Source organism: Conger conger, chromosome 5 (assembly GCF_963514075.1).
Source record: "Conger conger chromosome 5, fConCon1.1, whole genome shotgun sequence".
Lineage (NCBI taxonomy): Eukaryota > Metazoa > Chordata > Actinopteri > Anguilliformes > Congridae > Conger > Conger conger.
Window position 1 is genome coordinate 49,893,602 of NC_083764.1, and position 16,438 is coordinate 49,910,039.

Genomic DNA, 16,438 nt, shown 5'->3' on the forward strand with positions numbered 1-16,438 from the left:
GAGTCCACAGTAATTCTGACTGAAATAATTCCAGTATTACAACCGATAAAAAATTTACATCATTCCAGCCCTATTTAAAAAAGGGGAAGACAATCTTGCCAGTATATATGAGTTCTTATGACTTATCTCTCTTTAACTGACTTATAGAAATATTTCACGTGTATAGCTTGGACGTCTGCACACACACATCTTGTACCTTTACCATCTGTTCAGAGAGTACTCCATGTTGTCTCAATTTCTCCCATCTCGCAAAGCAGTTTGCTACTGAAGTCCTCCCTGACTGCTGAAATTGAACTGTGTATGACAGCCGTGGGGGACTATCAAGTGTTCCAGCATCAGTGGAGGATCATAAAGTCCTTGTGGGAGGTGAGTAACATCAAGGTCTGCTCAACAAACAGTGGACCTAGTCCTCCTTCTGCAGAGAAGGATTCAGAACCTCCTGGCGCTGTGGCAGACTTCTCAAAAACTAAAGCGATGCAGAGAAAGAAATGGCGGGTGGTGCAATATAAAGATCTGATCACTTAGTCCACCCCCAGATAGGGTCACCTGCAGTTCACTTGAGAGAATACATTTTTTCAAATGCTTTTATATGGTTGTTGTCATTTGTTCTGTTCTGCATTAGTCCATGTGCTGTGCTTCCCGTTGTGTTTCCATTTCATTTTTGTTTTTACAAAGGCACTTTTGAGTTTGTTGATGTGGAGTTAAGCCATGCCCTGTTGGGTCTCATGTTGTTGGGTCTCAAGTTTTGAAAAAGGAAATGCTTTCTAAATGTTTGAAATTTGATTAAATATTGTGAATGTTTCTTGAATATTCGAAACATCAAAACAGCATAATTAGAGAATGCTGATAAATTTCCCCTACCTCAGTGTACCTCAGTGTACCCTTGTGGAATTTCTGGAAAAAATAAAACAATCCCGGGATGTCAGTTGGTCTATTGAACCATAAAGCCTGTATGTGCTTCCTGTTTGGCAAAGGGGTAATAAATGTATTCTGAGGTTATAAAAGTCATAAGACTGAATTTTAATTGAAAAAAACATGTTGAAAGCTGTAATTTCAAACTAATTTAAACAAACCTTTCCAAACCTTGTACTGTATGTTTCATTTGGAACGTGTGCTGTGAATGCCTGTTGCCTTATTACCCAGGTCAGTTCTTGGCCAGTGGTCACTTGCAAAATAAGTTCTAATCTCAACTGTGACTACCTTGCCAAACAATGGGTGATGTTACAGCAAGGTTGAAGAGTTTGTTTTGGCGGCATCACTTCAAACCAGTCACAGAACAAGAACCTATACAAACACAGTCACTAAGGTGTTTCAAATAAAATAAAAAAACTGAAGAATGAATTAGTCACACTTGATTCCATGTCACATAAGTTGCTCTCACTGGAACCCCTCATACCCCCAGCCATTTCATGTTTCTTCGAGGTTTCTTTAAGGTGCAGAATCTCCTGTTTCACCGGGGAGCCGTGCGGTGTGGAGGCTAGGGCTATTATTAGCATGACACCTAGGAGACCAGCTGGTGTTTAGAGAAATAACCATGCTATGAACTGTGCCTGCGGGAGATGACCTTGACCTCTGAACGCTGGAGGCTTCGCATAACCTTTGACTGCAGCAGTCTCGGCTCAAAGGCCGAGGCAGCCCTGTTCCTATCAATGCCAAAGCAGGAGGTGTGGCTGTGTGGTGTTTACTGACAATCCTGCGCAATAGCATCAGTTTAGCAGAGTCCAAGGGAATAACGGGAATGTGGTTTAGCAAGCTGCCTGTAAGAGGCATGCCTGGGATACAAGCGAAGCCTAAGCAAGACAGCTTCTGTAACATGAGCAGGAAACACAAGCCACAAGAAGGTGGTGAAAGTCTTAGTCATAAGACACAGGGCACTGATGGATGCCAAAAGTCACAGTCATAAGACACAAGGCACTGAAAGATTGCAAAAGTCACAGTCATAAGATGCAGCCAATTCAATGGAGTCATAGAAAGTGCTTATGTGACATTTTCAGTCTTCTAGCGCTGTGCTCATCACCCATTACTGACATAATTATCATCCACAATCCGTAAAAAAAAATACATGCGTAGGACTCTGATGTACAGCGCCAGTATATTCACAACATTAAAGTAATATCCACATAATACTTATTCAATAGCAATTGAATGGCAGTACGGCATAACACAGTGGGAATTGTTGGGATGACTCATAATGTCAGGGACAGAGAAATTTTTTCCTGATTTGGCTCTGTACTCCACAATTTTAGATTTGTAATCAAGGGGTTTATTTAAAAGAAAGAGAGTACTGGCAACCTCGGAAATCACAAAGGGCCAATGAAGTAATCGCTTCCTTGTAGGCCAAGGAAGACCTACACAGTTGATGACCAAATAATTCTTCACTATCATGAAGAAAAACCCTCAAACACCTGTCCTACACAAAATGCTCTTCAGGAGGCAATACTGATACATCACTGATCACCACCATATCTCACCGTGGGTATGAGGCGCATCTCCTTTTATGCATCTGTTTTGATGTCAAACATGTTGATGCCGTATCATCTGACCACAGCACCTTCGTTCATTCATTATTTCAATGACCAAAGGAGACCAAACCAGATCAAAATTGAACGTTTTGGTCAGAAACAACACTGGCATGCCTGGCTTTGAAACAGAGATGCATAAAAGGAGATGCAAATTTTTGTACCAGCACAATATAATTGTATGTCATGTTAATAATTATAAATAAACAAAATAAAAAATAAAAAATATGAAAATTAATCTATTTGTATTAATGTATTAATATATTTATATATTTATAGCACAATGAACAATGCTGTACTAGCTGGCTTGGAGTAACTTTTTTGCTAATGAATTTAATTTCATTTATTTCGTCTATATTTTTCTTCAGGCCACAAACACCCCGATGCCCCACAAACCTCTCTAAATATCAAAATACATACAAACTGTCTAGGCCAACCAAAACTTTCCGTAAAACTGAAATACTATTTTAAAAAACAGCAGGAAGTGAACTAAGGTGAACTCAACTGTGAAATAGTCAGCTGCGCATTTCTTTATGCTATCTATTATTATCATCATCACAATCACACGATCACAATCATCATCATCAATATAGTGTACGCAGGCAGATAAGGCAACTTTCAAATTGTGAACTTTACCCAGACACAATACTAGCTGGACAATAATTCCCCCCCCGCCCCTCAAAGAGAATACATTTTTGTTCCTAATGAGGTTGATGTCCGATCAATGGTGGCATTAAATCCTCTTACACTCCAGTAAGTACCTCCAACCTGCTCATCCACCCGCAGGCCAGCTGTCTCGTGTCGGGGAGGGGGAGGGGTGCCGCCCAGTACCTACCTCCCCCCACTCCATCTAATCCTGATTAAACATACTCCTTTAATCAGATCAGACAAGCCAACAACATTATGCTCGTTCATGAAACAGAACGTAATGTCTGCCTTCACTCCAAAGCAAATACATGAAGTCTCAACATAAACAACTCTGCCAAAATGCTGACACATTACACATTTCAGCACTTTGTTTTCAACTTTCAAAAAGAATCGCAAAAGTAGTGGAGAAATCTTCTTCTATAGTACACATTCCCAACACAAGGGATCAACAACCACTGTATATGTCCGAAGAATCCCTGTCATGAACAAGTACAGATTGATACCAGAATGCCTTGCTAAGTAGAATACAGTGCAGTCCGTAAGTGTTTGGACAATGACACAGCAAATGCACTCCAGCAAATAAACAGTTGGAATAGTTGGAAGTTCAGACTTTCATTTTTAATTTTAGGGTTTTTACATCCATATTGGGTGAACAGTGTAGGAATCTGTGTAGGAATTACAGCCCTTTTTTATACAACGTCGCCCCAATTTTAGTGGACCAAAAGTAATTTGACAACTATCCAATCCATCCATTATCTTAACCAGTTTATCCTGAACAGGGTTGCAGGGGGCTGGAGCCTATCCCAGCATACATTGGGCAAAAGGCAGGAATACACCAAGGACAGGTCGCCAGTCCATCACAGGGCATACACACCATTCACTCACACTCATACCCACGGGCAATTTAGACTCTCCAATCAGCCTAACCTGCATGTCTTTAGACTGTGGGAGGAAACTGGAGTACCCAGAGGAAACCCACATGAACACGGGGAGAACATGCATACTCCACACAGAGACGTCCCGGCCGACCGGGATTTGAACCCAGGACATCCTTGCTGAGAGGCAGCAGTGCTACTCACAAGTCATTATATTCAACACTTATTTGCAAATCCTTTCCAATAAATGGCTGCCTAAAGTCTACGACCCTTAGACATCACCAGATGCTGGATATATTCTATGATGATGCTCTGCCAGGCCTGTACCTCAGCCCTCTTCAGCTCCTGCTTGTTTCAGGAGTCTGCTTGCCTTCAGTCCGGTCATCAGCAAGTGAGTCAGGTGATTGAGGTCAGGTGATTGACTTGGGCAGTCAAGAACATTCCACTTTTTGGTCCAAAAAGGAGCCAAAGGCATACAAGCCCAAGCCATAAAACTACCTCTACCATGTTTGACAGATGAGGTGGTATGGTTTGGATCATGAGCTGTTCCTTTTTTTCTGCACACTTTCCTCTTTACATCACTCTGGTACAGATTTATCTTCATCTCATCTGCCCATGAGACTTTGTTCCTGAAATCTACAGCTTCATTAATTCATCATCTGTAACCTGGCCATTCTTGAGGCTTGCGTCTTCTGGTGAACCCACTGAGGCTATGCTGGTGTAGTCTTCTTTTGATGGTCATCTTTGACACATCTACGCCTACATCATGGAGAGTGTTCTTGATCTGTTGAACAGTTACAAAGGGATTTTTCTTCACCATTCAAAGGATTCTTCTGTCATCCACTACACTGATCTCCCGTGGTCTACCATTTGCCATTGCTCAGCTCACCAATGTGTTCTTTATTCGTACTGTAACAATGTACCAAACAGTTTTGACAACCCAAATTTTTGGCTATGTCTCTGGTTGATTTATTATGAATTTTCAGCCTAATGATGGCCGGCTTTACTGACATTGAGATGTTTTGGTACTCATCTTGAGAGACAACAACAACAGACACCGAATTCAGATGGAACTCCTAGAATAAACCTCTAGACCTTTTGCTAGTGCTTTTATGCGTGAACTAACGATTTAGGGGAGGGGGGTTTAGTAATGATGCACTCTAACTACATAGTCATTGTTTTATGTGCTGGCATACAGAGCCAAAACAACAAAAAAGTGTCACTGTCCAAATACTGACAGACTGCAAAATCAACATTTGCTGGATTTTAGATTAATTTACAGTCTATGCCTCATTGCACAGATTCACTCAGGCAGGGAAATGAATAATACATAATAATGTCAAAGCAATGCAGATTATTTGTTATGTTTGGTAGGGTTCTTATGTGTATATGTGAATATACAACAAACTCTCCTTCATCATTGAATGCTTTTAATTTACCAACATCCGAATTCTGATCAAAGCAATCGACTAGTGGTCTCATAGTTGAACCTCTGAAAAGTCTTAAAGATAAGACCGGATGATTAACTGATCTAAAAGAGAACCACCATTACAACAGTACATGCCCCAGCTGAGAGATAAACATTTGGTTCACAGACACGGTTTTATGCGTACAGTCATAGAGTTGAGCATTCCCAGCCACCGCATCCCAAATGACCTGTTTCCCTGACCACGAGATCCTCTGATGGGCAGGTCACACACCATAGCTACCATGTGCTTCCAGCCAGTCAAACAGGAGCCAAGAATGGAAAGTGTTATGTAAAACAAGAATGAGCGCATGGCGATTCCTGCTAATTGGCCTACAGATGTAAAGGATCTAATGCCTCGAAGCTGCAAAGCCGGCATTATCGCTCGTCCCTGTGGCTGGTGAGAGCGGCATCCTTTGAAAAAGAGCCGATAAGGACGTGAACTAGAGCCCTCGGCAACGCCATCGGGGGAATGTATGCTTTCCAGGGGGAAAATGACGACCCTTAGTTCAGGCGACAACCTCATCCCCTGGGCTCATCCTGCCCGGTGACAGCCTGTGAGAGATTCAGTGTGTTCGTCTGCCCTCTTACTGTCCTTAAGTCCTTGCCCCTGACAGAACAGAGTGTGAACAGAGAGCACTCAATCATCATGAGGGAGTTGGCCTTGAAGCACAGTGAGAGGGCCCATTAATACACACGTGCAAGTAACGTGACAAGAAATGCAATCATTTACTATGGAGACAAGAGGCAGGGAGTGGAACCATAGGGGGTGGAGATGTGCAGTCATCAGGCTCAGCCAATTAAGTGAAATTGGACATTGACTTGGCAATAAGAAGCCGCTTAAATCAACATAATAAAGGCATATCATTAAAGAATATCTTATTGTCTAAAACAAATAGTAACCAAGTTAATGAACCTTTTTTTTCGCCTTTTTTTATTATTCTAAACAGTAAGCTTTTCTACCCTAGCTGTAATCTATTTTTAGAGAACTATCTTTTCCTTTATATTTATAGAGCCATTAAAGTTATTTGCTAGCCACAGACGTCAATGACAGGGACACCCAGTGTCTAGCCCTCAAGCTATGACCTATTTTACCACTTCCTCTAGTCATGAGAGGACAGGTTTTGCTCCTCTATATAATAATCATAAGAAGGAACCTGTGCAGCACAGGACTAACTCTTTAAAAAAACTGGCTTTAACAATAATGCTTGCCCAATGGGCAAGTAAAACTCTATTTGAATGCAGTTAATGTGACAATTAAGCCTACATACATTCAATTTAGCTTAATAAAGTAAGCTTGAAAAGAATGATCTCTGAACACTGTGTGCTATGGTTCAGTTCCTTTTTCAGTAACAGCTGCTTCTGTACGCACAACAAGTGGAGATCATATTAACATTTAAACAGAATTGTTCAGAATTGTTCAGGGATCCCTTTGGAACGATGTCTGTGCAGACACAGGTCTACGAGTCCCACATCCACTCAGGATTGATGGCGCAGAGAAAATGCTTTCAGCTGGACTTTTTTTCCCCTATTCCAAGCAGCTCAGCAGTGGCATGTGGGCTAGTGTAGCACCAAAACAGAAAGAAATAAGCAGTTCAGCTCAATTCATGGGGTCTGTCTGAGGTGATCATCATGGCTACCTGTCATTATGTTCAAGGCACGGTGGTTATCTATCACACTAATCCCAGCAGGGGGTCTAGTGAGGTAGGGAGGGTACAGCCAACTATAAATATTTGCGCTTTCATTATAAATGCGAAATCCACAATATGCCAGCTGGAAGCCCATTCAGTTACAAGCTAATTACTGTGAAACCATGTCAATTAATTGGTTATTAGAGGCCTGGCTAAAAACAACATTTGAAAGGACATCTGTATTGAGGGATTCTGGGAACAAGAGTTCCTCTGTGATGAAGATAAGGACTGATGCTTTACTTGGAAGTGGACACAAAAAATACCCTTAGTGCCTAGATGAATGGAACACCATATACAAAAACCACTGGACCCTTGAGTAAGAAATGCTACCATTGGCAATCATTAATTGGACTTGGACAGCACACTTATCAGACAGTTTCAGAGATTTGCTGCATGTTCATGGTGGTACAAGCTAAACTCACATTTACATTTTAGACACAAAACCAGTTAACCAGTTCAGATGAGCTCCCAGCTTGACATGGTTTGACCAGCTCAAGATAGGTTTGGAAACAGCTAATAGTTCAAAAAAGTTCACCAGCTCATACCCAGCAAAACCAGCTTATGACCAGCTTGACCAACTCAATTTTCAAGATGGTCAAGATAGCACAGCTGGATTTTACAACAGGGACTATATTACATCCCTTCATCACCGTTCTGTATGCGCCTACATACATACGAACAGTTTGTATATCTATTGCAGAGCAATAGAAAACCATGAGTAAAAGCAAAGTACAATCAGTGATCACATTATCAGGTAGACCTGTACACCAGCTTGTTAATGCAACTATTTAATCAGCTAATCATGTAGCAGCAACTAAATGCATAAAAGCATGCAGACATGGTCAAGAGGTTCAGCTGGTTTTTTTCAGACCAAATGTCAGAATGGGGAAGAAATGTGATCTAAGTGACTTTGACCGTGGAATGATTGTTCCAGAGTGGCAGAGTGGATGGAGTATCTCAGAAACTGCTGAGACTTAATAAGTCAAAAAATCCACAAGTCTAATAAATACCTAATAAAGTGACTGAGTGTATGTTCTATACATACTGGTCTAATGACCACGAGCACCACCAGGCACTGAACAGATCTGAAAAAGGACGTCTAAACACTGCTATGAGGAAGTCCATATGAGGAAACGACTCACGACGGCCGGGAAGGGATGGCACAAAACTGAGGCCAAGCCGATGGCCAGCGAGCCGTTCAGACACCACAAGGCAGTGCGCCGACAACGTCTGGCCAGGCAGAGCGAAGGAGGGGACGGTCTCTCCCTCCAGACACCTGCCTTACGAAACTGAGAGGCAGCGGCACCTGGGGGCCGGATTACAGAGATTATCTCAGATTAGTCTAGAAGGAAACCGTTTATTGATGAGGAGCTTACTGTTCAGGAAGAGCAGGGCGTTGTGCGACAGTAGTAGGCCAGCAGCACCTGTTGTAGTGGAGGTACTGCACATGTCCTGGGTGGGTGCTGTTTCATCGTTTAGTTCTTTCACTGGGCTAAAGACAGATTTATCTATAGGAACCATTCCAAGGATTTGAGACAAGTAATACTAATTGTTCTTGTTTTGTTAGCGAAACAAAGAGGCCAAAATAAATAATTCTGTTCATTAAAAAAATGGCATATGGCCTGTAACTGCAGGGGTAATTTATAACTTATACAAAACCTTGGGGACAACAAATAATCAAATAACCAACAAATCACTGTAATGGTTTTGTTGCTGTCCAATTTGCCATAGAAAGATGGCAGTATGAATCATTGCTCACTATAGTGGGAAGACTGATTCACAGTCCACTCTGTGCGCACAGTGCGGTCTTTCCATGACCTCAGGACTTATCTGATGGATGGAGATTCCATGTTCATTCTACCCACATACCTGCGCCAGGAGACATGCATCTCAAATCATTTATTTTTAAAAGGGCAAAACAAACATGGGCCTCGTCCATGCCTTATGTATTTCCTCAGAAAAACATGTGTAAAGATCTGAACACCTGATGCATGCGACTCAATTAAAAGTCCTTGAACAAAATGAAGATGTGCACACAGACAAGGCGCACATACGCTGATAGCAGAAGTGCGTCATGTGTGGGAAGAAGCCAAGAAAACACACGTCACAAATAATGACCCCTATCTCCCATCTCATCCCCTTTGATTAAGCCACATTACAAACAGAACATAGTAGAGGATGGAGGCAAATGGCTATGTAGATCTGAAAGAACTTAATGAGGTGCTGCATGAGAAATGGCTGTGCACAAACTTACAAGAATGTGGACTGGGCTAGCATAACAGGTCTCCAACTTTTGCACTTCAAACACGCTGTAGACTCCAGCTTACATCAGGAATGCAAGACTGACTGAAGATATATGGAACCCCCCCCCCCCACACACACACACACACACACACACACACACACACATGCTATAAAGTCCACACTTTTATTGGGTCTCCTAGGGAAGCAACCGTAATATAAGTTATACCTATTTCAGTTTAACACTAGGAGCCACAAACATTGTTCTCGCATCCATAGCCAATATTTGTAAACAATGTTTCAATGTACAAAATAACATTTCACTATATTTCACTATTAATATAAAATTTCATTAATATTAAATAATTTAAAGGACATTGCTTATTCCCACATGCTTTAATAAAAATAAAAAATAAACAATAACAGAAATAACAGACATTATTAAGGGAAAACATAGACCTCTCTCTACCAATATAGTGTCATAGGGGATGCTCCAAGAACAGTAAACAAAGAGTCTTGGAACATTAAGTGCTTTGGAATGAACTTGGCGAGTTTAGAGGAATTTTTTGGTCTGCTCTGATCAGTCGGTCACTGACATTTTGACTGGGCCAGAACACTGATGTGTTTTGCATTGACATATTTTTAACACAATAATCTCTTGCAGACTCGGTTAGTTAAGTAGACATGAGAATCCACACATTATTCACAACAGATTAATCAAGTATTTTATGCCTAGTTAGGCACATTAAGCCAATAAAAAGAATACATGAACACTGAATTAAAATACTATCACGGTCTCTACAATGCTACTACCGAGCAGGGACGGACAAGGTGGGCTGTAGCTTTTTCTGGATTTCAGACCAACTTCTGCCCCATCATTTGCATGTTCTGTCAGTTTTAGGCACATTCCATAATATAAACAGCAGCTGATAAATGTTCTCATCTTGTCGCATTTTATTGTAATCTAATTTATGAGTGTATTGGTCATGGTGCTTATGGCCAATTAGCTTATTGAGCCATGGTCACTGGTGGCAGCAAAATCCTGCATACACACCGGCCCGTATTGAACTTGCCTATCCCTGTTAATGGGCCTTCATGCCCAACACAGGAAGTATCAACTTCATGGCGATCTGAATCAAATTTATGCTGGATATGACCATTTAAATTCACAATTCTGATTGTAGACAGCTATCTGTTCCATTTCTATCAGTTCTTGAGAATCTACACATTGAGAGTTTGAATGGTCCCCTGGATTTATTAAGCCTAATATTGAATCCAATTATGTCATTAGAACAAAAACTTTAAACAACTCTTGCAGTCCAGGACCAGTATTGCCTGCCCCTAAACTATCTCAAACTATTACAAAACATTCTTAAAACATAAATATGTACCGTAAATTCGCTCAAGTAACAATACATTCGAAGAATATATTATTTTATAGTATATTTACCCAATGCTAAGTGCTGCCTTTGAGTTCCTAGATCTTTATCCAATCTATAGATGCAGTACAAACCAGACTAAGTTTTGAGAACATTGGGAAAAGTGCTGATGTGCGAATCATCATTCAGCTTTCATATCTCCCCCTCAACAGTAGCTCGCCCACTGATAACTCACGGATTCAGATAACTTTCACTGGTGGATGAATTTTGTCACTCAAATTAAAACCATAATACCGTAACACCAGGACATATAACCATATACTGTATGATGTGCAGAATTAAAATTACTGTACAATTTAGGCAGCGAGGTTCAGATAGTGACAGTGATGATGGCATTTACTGAATTCAGACTAAACAAACCAACCTGCACACTTTAAGACCATAAAATTAATGGAAAATGGCAAGCATGATTTTCCCATGAGCCCAGAAATGAGTTTTTCCTCAAAAGAAACCTGATTTGGACAGGTACACTAAAATGGTAGTACTTTGGACTCTTACATTGTGTTAGAAGTTGAAACTTTAGCATGTGCCTGACACTGGAGAGAGTTGCAAAAATGTTTTTATTTGTCAAACTGAATTGGTCCATTTGATCTCTCACACCACATAATTCCTGGGAGGCCACATAATTTCATCAGCATGGAGATGACTTTGATAATTAATATGCTGAAACAAATTTCCTCTTGAAAAGCTCAGAATGAACAATAAAATAAGTGTTCACCGCCATGATAACTGAAAGATAAACACATCAGCTGATCCCTTGGTAACTGCCCTCACCTACCGATCACTCTTCTGGTCTAACAATCTGTCCTGATAAACCTGTAGTGATTTGCCCTGAATGTAATGAGTTTTTGATTATGTGGCTAAAAATCATTGGAGACCAAGGTTTAAAACAACAATCCTCTGAGTCACAGTGCTGAGGGAACTCAGACCTTCAAACAAAAGCAGGAAAATGACTGACGCTGGATGTCAAAGTCCACAATATCAAACACAGAGTTTAGCCCCAAAGGCAGTCCCTCCCCCCACTGCCTGGGTGCTGCAGGATTCTGAAAGATACTCTGCACATTTGTTACTGCTAGAAACCCTGGAAAGTATTTCAAAATACAACATTCTGAAATCATGTTTAGTTAAGGAACAATGTGCGCAAAATGTCATTTTGAGTTAGAATCTGCAAAACCACTGTTTTTTTCCTTTGAAGACAGTACTTAACCCTCCTATTATGTTTTGGGTCAATTTGACCCCATTTAGTGTTTGACATCTCTTACAAATCAGTTAACCTTGTTTCATATTGTTACTGTATCATTTTTCTAATTTCATGGGTTTAAAGCACACACTGCTATGCTAAGACCTGTACCAACTTTGCATATAAATGTGTTTTATGGGGTTCTTTGGACCCTCTGTAAGTGTATAAAAGGCAAGAAAATATACAACCATTTTTATTTTTTATTTCAGATTTCTTTGCGGATGATTCTGGTGGCACTTTCCCACACAGGTGCCAAAATTTCACTTACTGTTTTCTCACAGATTTTTCATATTTATAGATAAAAGGCTAGCCATTTGGGAAACAATAAGAAGGTGACAAACAACATGTCCAAATATTTCTATTACAATAATTGTGTGTTTATTTAAACTGTTGGGCTGAATTTGACCCCAAACATAAAAGCGGTCATAAAATCTTAACATAATAGGAGGGTTAAGCTGAAGTGCTCCAGCAAATATCCAACTGTATACACAGACAATGTTTAAAGCCCCTTGGGTAATTGTACATAAGGCTCCTATCCGAGCAAATTAGTATAAAATCTATTTATATATTTATATATATATATATATATATTCGCGTAACTAGAAAATGTTGTGTCCTGTCGTATGTAGCCCATATTTTAGTTCAAAGCCCACAGAGTTCTCTTAAGTTTATATTTAACTTAATAGAATAGAACATAAGAAACTGCATTTGTCCCAACAGGCTTCAAAATCAGCTAACATATGAAAGAAATGAAGCAAATTCTTAAAAGACCTCTTTAAGATGAACTTGTCACAAGGGACTGTCCAGGAACAGCTGTAAACAGAGACCCTTGGAACACTAAGTGCTTTGTAACGACTTGGCAATGTTAAAGGAATCTTTTGGTCTCCTGTGATTGGCTGGACACTGACATTTTGACTGGGCTAGATCCTTCATGTTCCTTGTTGTGACACTTATGAAATGTTATGGTATTACAAAAATATCACTGTATGCAACACTGGTGTCAAAACACCAGGAAATAACGTATTAGGCTGCAGTAATATGACATTCAGCAATCTTTCCCTTGATTGAGAAACATTATTTCTGACACCTACATTTATTACAGATGTTCAGGGCTCCAGATGATATCACAGGAATAGTTTGTAGTATTTCATTTTTCGTCTGGAAAAATAAAATAATATTTCTCACAGTTGAATCCTTAAGTGCATAACACAAACCGACACGCTTTCTGTGCCCGCTTCAAGTTTAGCCTAAATCAATTCCAAAGTTTCTATAAACAGATGTTTCTCCATTGCCATTTTCCAAGTACATTTTAAGTAGAATTTCAATCATAGCCACTTGTGTTCACATATGTGTGTCTAATTAGAGGAGCAAGTTCAAGGAGCAAACATAGTTAACGAATATACATGTATAGGCACACCATAGCACAAGTTTATTTGACATGTTCCTGGTTCATGGTTTCACAATTAAGACTTTGGCAGGATATATTCATGTTAGTAGGATAAACAATTATATACAGTTGTTTATCCTACTGATTTGGATCTAACCTGCCAAAGACGTAATTGTGAAACGTAAACAGACTTTTCTGCTAAGAAATATATTATTTAAATATTATGAATAAACACGTGAATTTGATTTGAAAACAATATTTAATATATACAATATATTCATTGTTATGAATGAAATGTTAATTCATTTTTGATAGATTATAAACCTGTGACAAGGCAAATGAATTGCATCCCATATGCAAACGCGAGGGTACTGGTCATATTTTATTCGTAGGCAACCACTTGCATCACAGGTCAGGGTAGCAGACACCCTGAACTCCGCTTTATTAAGTTATGAACTGGTCACACTGTTCGTTTTTATTAGGCTACAAATAGCCTACACGCTGTTTTCACCACCACCCGGACAAATACTGTAGCAGTTCGGCTGCAAATAGTTTAACAAGAGACGCGCAAGAACGACCATAAATTATATAACCGCAATTAAAGTGCCAACCCCTGACCCCGTCTGGGAGAAACAGAATTGCCATCACCTGACTTTTGCATTGGCAGTGACTGCTTGTCAATACACATTACTGCGAGACAAGTGCTAACTACATAGATAACACTGCTACACTGGATTTATAGCTGCCGCGTCTAAAGTCCGCTGACGGAATTCTGTTTTCTGAACGCCATGTAAATGAATGCACAAGAAACAACAAACCAGAGCAGCAATAGGAGCAAAGTCTGAAGCATTACAAACGTTAGATTCGTAAGAAAAAGCGGAAATACTTACTTAAATGTAGATACGTGTCATTATTATCCATAGTACAAGTTATATCCCAGTTGTTTCCCCTCCCCTATTATTGTCGTTGCTTCCCCGTCACAGACAGCGGCATCCCCCTCTGAATTCCTTCCCCGGCTCGACTGACTTCGCACTGCTGCTACAGCGAGGCTGGCACATACGGGGGCCCAGCAAGGGGGGTGGTGATAGCGGAGTGTCTCCCAATGACAACGTAATTCGGTTTCATATGAAGGTACGCGGGCTGACGAAACCGTTACATTGCCACTGCATGATGGACTTTTTTAACAAGATTAACATAAATGTATTTCCAAGAGAAAAACGGCAACATTCAAAATGGCGTTTTACTGAATCGAAATGAGTGGCAAGCTTACTTTCACACTGTCAATGTCAAATTAGGCTGCGTTACAACCGTGTGAACGGCCCGTAGGCATATCTAAATCCCAACCCAAATTTAACGAGTAGCCTAATTAAAATGAAATTGTATTTTTTCGAAACAAGAAAAGACATAGCTACCATTCATTTCAACCCAAAATCATGTATATCGATGCATTCAACGAATAGTGACACAAACAACACTGTAAATATATATATATATATATATATATATATATATATATATATATATATATATATATATATATATATATCGAGAAATGGTGAAAACAACGATATTTTAGATTTGAAGGCTAAAAATTCGATATCAAAATCGTAATTTCTGTATTCAAATTTTGGAATAGCAAACAACACAGCTCTACTACCAAAGAATCGAGTAAAGGTTGTCTGCATTAACTTTAAATCGCATTGCTCCAATTACTGGTGTTCTTATAATTTAATCGTGACTGGCAGGCTGGAGACCCCCCTGGATGCGTCCCCAGCATCCCTCCCCCCTAAGAAAATCTTCCCTGGTAGTAAGAGGTCATTTAAGGGTGAGCTCTTAGTACCTCAGGAGGTTATGGAGGAGTCACCAGCATTCACAGTCTTGAACTCCGTTTCAGGAGACACTGTTGGGGATGACCACTCAGTCTCTCTGCTACTCAGTCCAATGGGAAAGGCACCAAAGCCCTCATCCTTATAAAAACAGCCCATAAAGGAACACAGGGGGATGCTAACAAAGATGAATAGCTTTTCTTCCAACTCATTCCACACTAATCAGGGCTATTCATTTGTTCCCCGTTAGATAATGTAAATTAATGAAAGTGAAAGAAAAGAGCAAAAAGGGCAATTTATCAATCTACTCTTTTATCTCACTAATGGTGGCACATGGTTCAGGGCATTTGTATTGTTTTCTGTTTCTTGAAACATTTCTCAGTTTGTGGACTCACAAAACAACCTTTTTAACGTGTTTGCCCTTTAGATTGTGAATATCAAAGGACACATTTTTGGATACTAAAAAAATCAGGATAAAAAAAATGAATATGGAACAAAATTGTTTCACATTTACAATCAATACATTTGTTAAAAGGGAGGCATATAGGTGAGGATATGCTTTGAATTGATTTTTTTTTATTTTACCTTAAACCTTAAATGCATCTTGCAAAGCCTTTCATATACAAAATCAATGAAAATATTGCACTAGCATTTAAAAAAGGCGAGAATCCCAAGAATCCAGGATCAAGGCTGGAAGGTGAGAATTGCAGCGCTTGCCAGCCGCATCATAATAGTAGACTTCTGAGGTGCCTGTTCAAATAAACACCAGTAAGAAAAGAGAATAACCTTGCTGTATGATGATTACATCAGGCAGCATGTAATTCAATATACGAGACTAACACTGCCACTGAAACACCACCCACTCCCCACCCCTCACATTCATCATCACCAAAAATCTCAAGGACCATCCCCCCACAGTGCATTCAGTAAGGATAGCCTCCTGCAGTTATCTCTTTGTGTTCATAGTTGCATCTCCAGCAAACAATAACCAAAACCCTAATCCCTCATTTGGAATGGCAAACCTGAACCACCTGTCAGTGGCGTGTGAAGCAACTCATACATGTCTGGCTCCAAAAGATGAAATACACTGTTATTCCAATAACAGTG

At 40.0% G+C, this 16,438-nt stretch overlaps 1 protein-coding gene across 3 annotated transcripts in view; it reads right to left on the reverse strand.

The window, feature by feature from the left end:
• Positions 1–14,557, reverse strand: part of rxrga (retinoid x receptor, gamma a) — a 30,006-nt gene extending 15,449 nt beyond the window's left edge. The window contains exons 1-2 of one of the 3 annotated variants that reach the window (XM_061241718.1): positions 14,396–14,523; positions 13,210–13,276 (exon numbers count right to left, since the gene is read on the reverse strand). Coding sequence is in view for 1 of the 3 variants with exons in the window: in XM_061241717.1 (XP_061097701.1) it covers positions 14,396–14,426 (31 nt within the window). In the remaining 2 variants the exon portion in view is untranslated. Of the gene's footprint in view, positions 1–13,209; positions 13,277–14,395 lie in introns of all 3 variants that reach the window. The other 2 variants (XM_061241717.1, XM_061241719.1) reach the window with 2 other exon arrangements.
• Between the last annotated feature and the right edge of the window lie 1,881 nt (positions 14,558–16,438).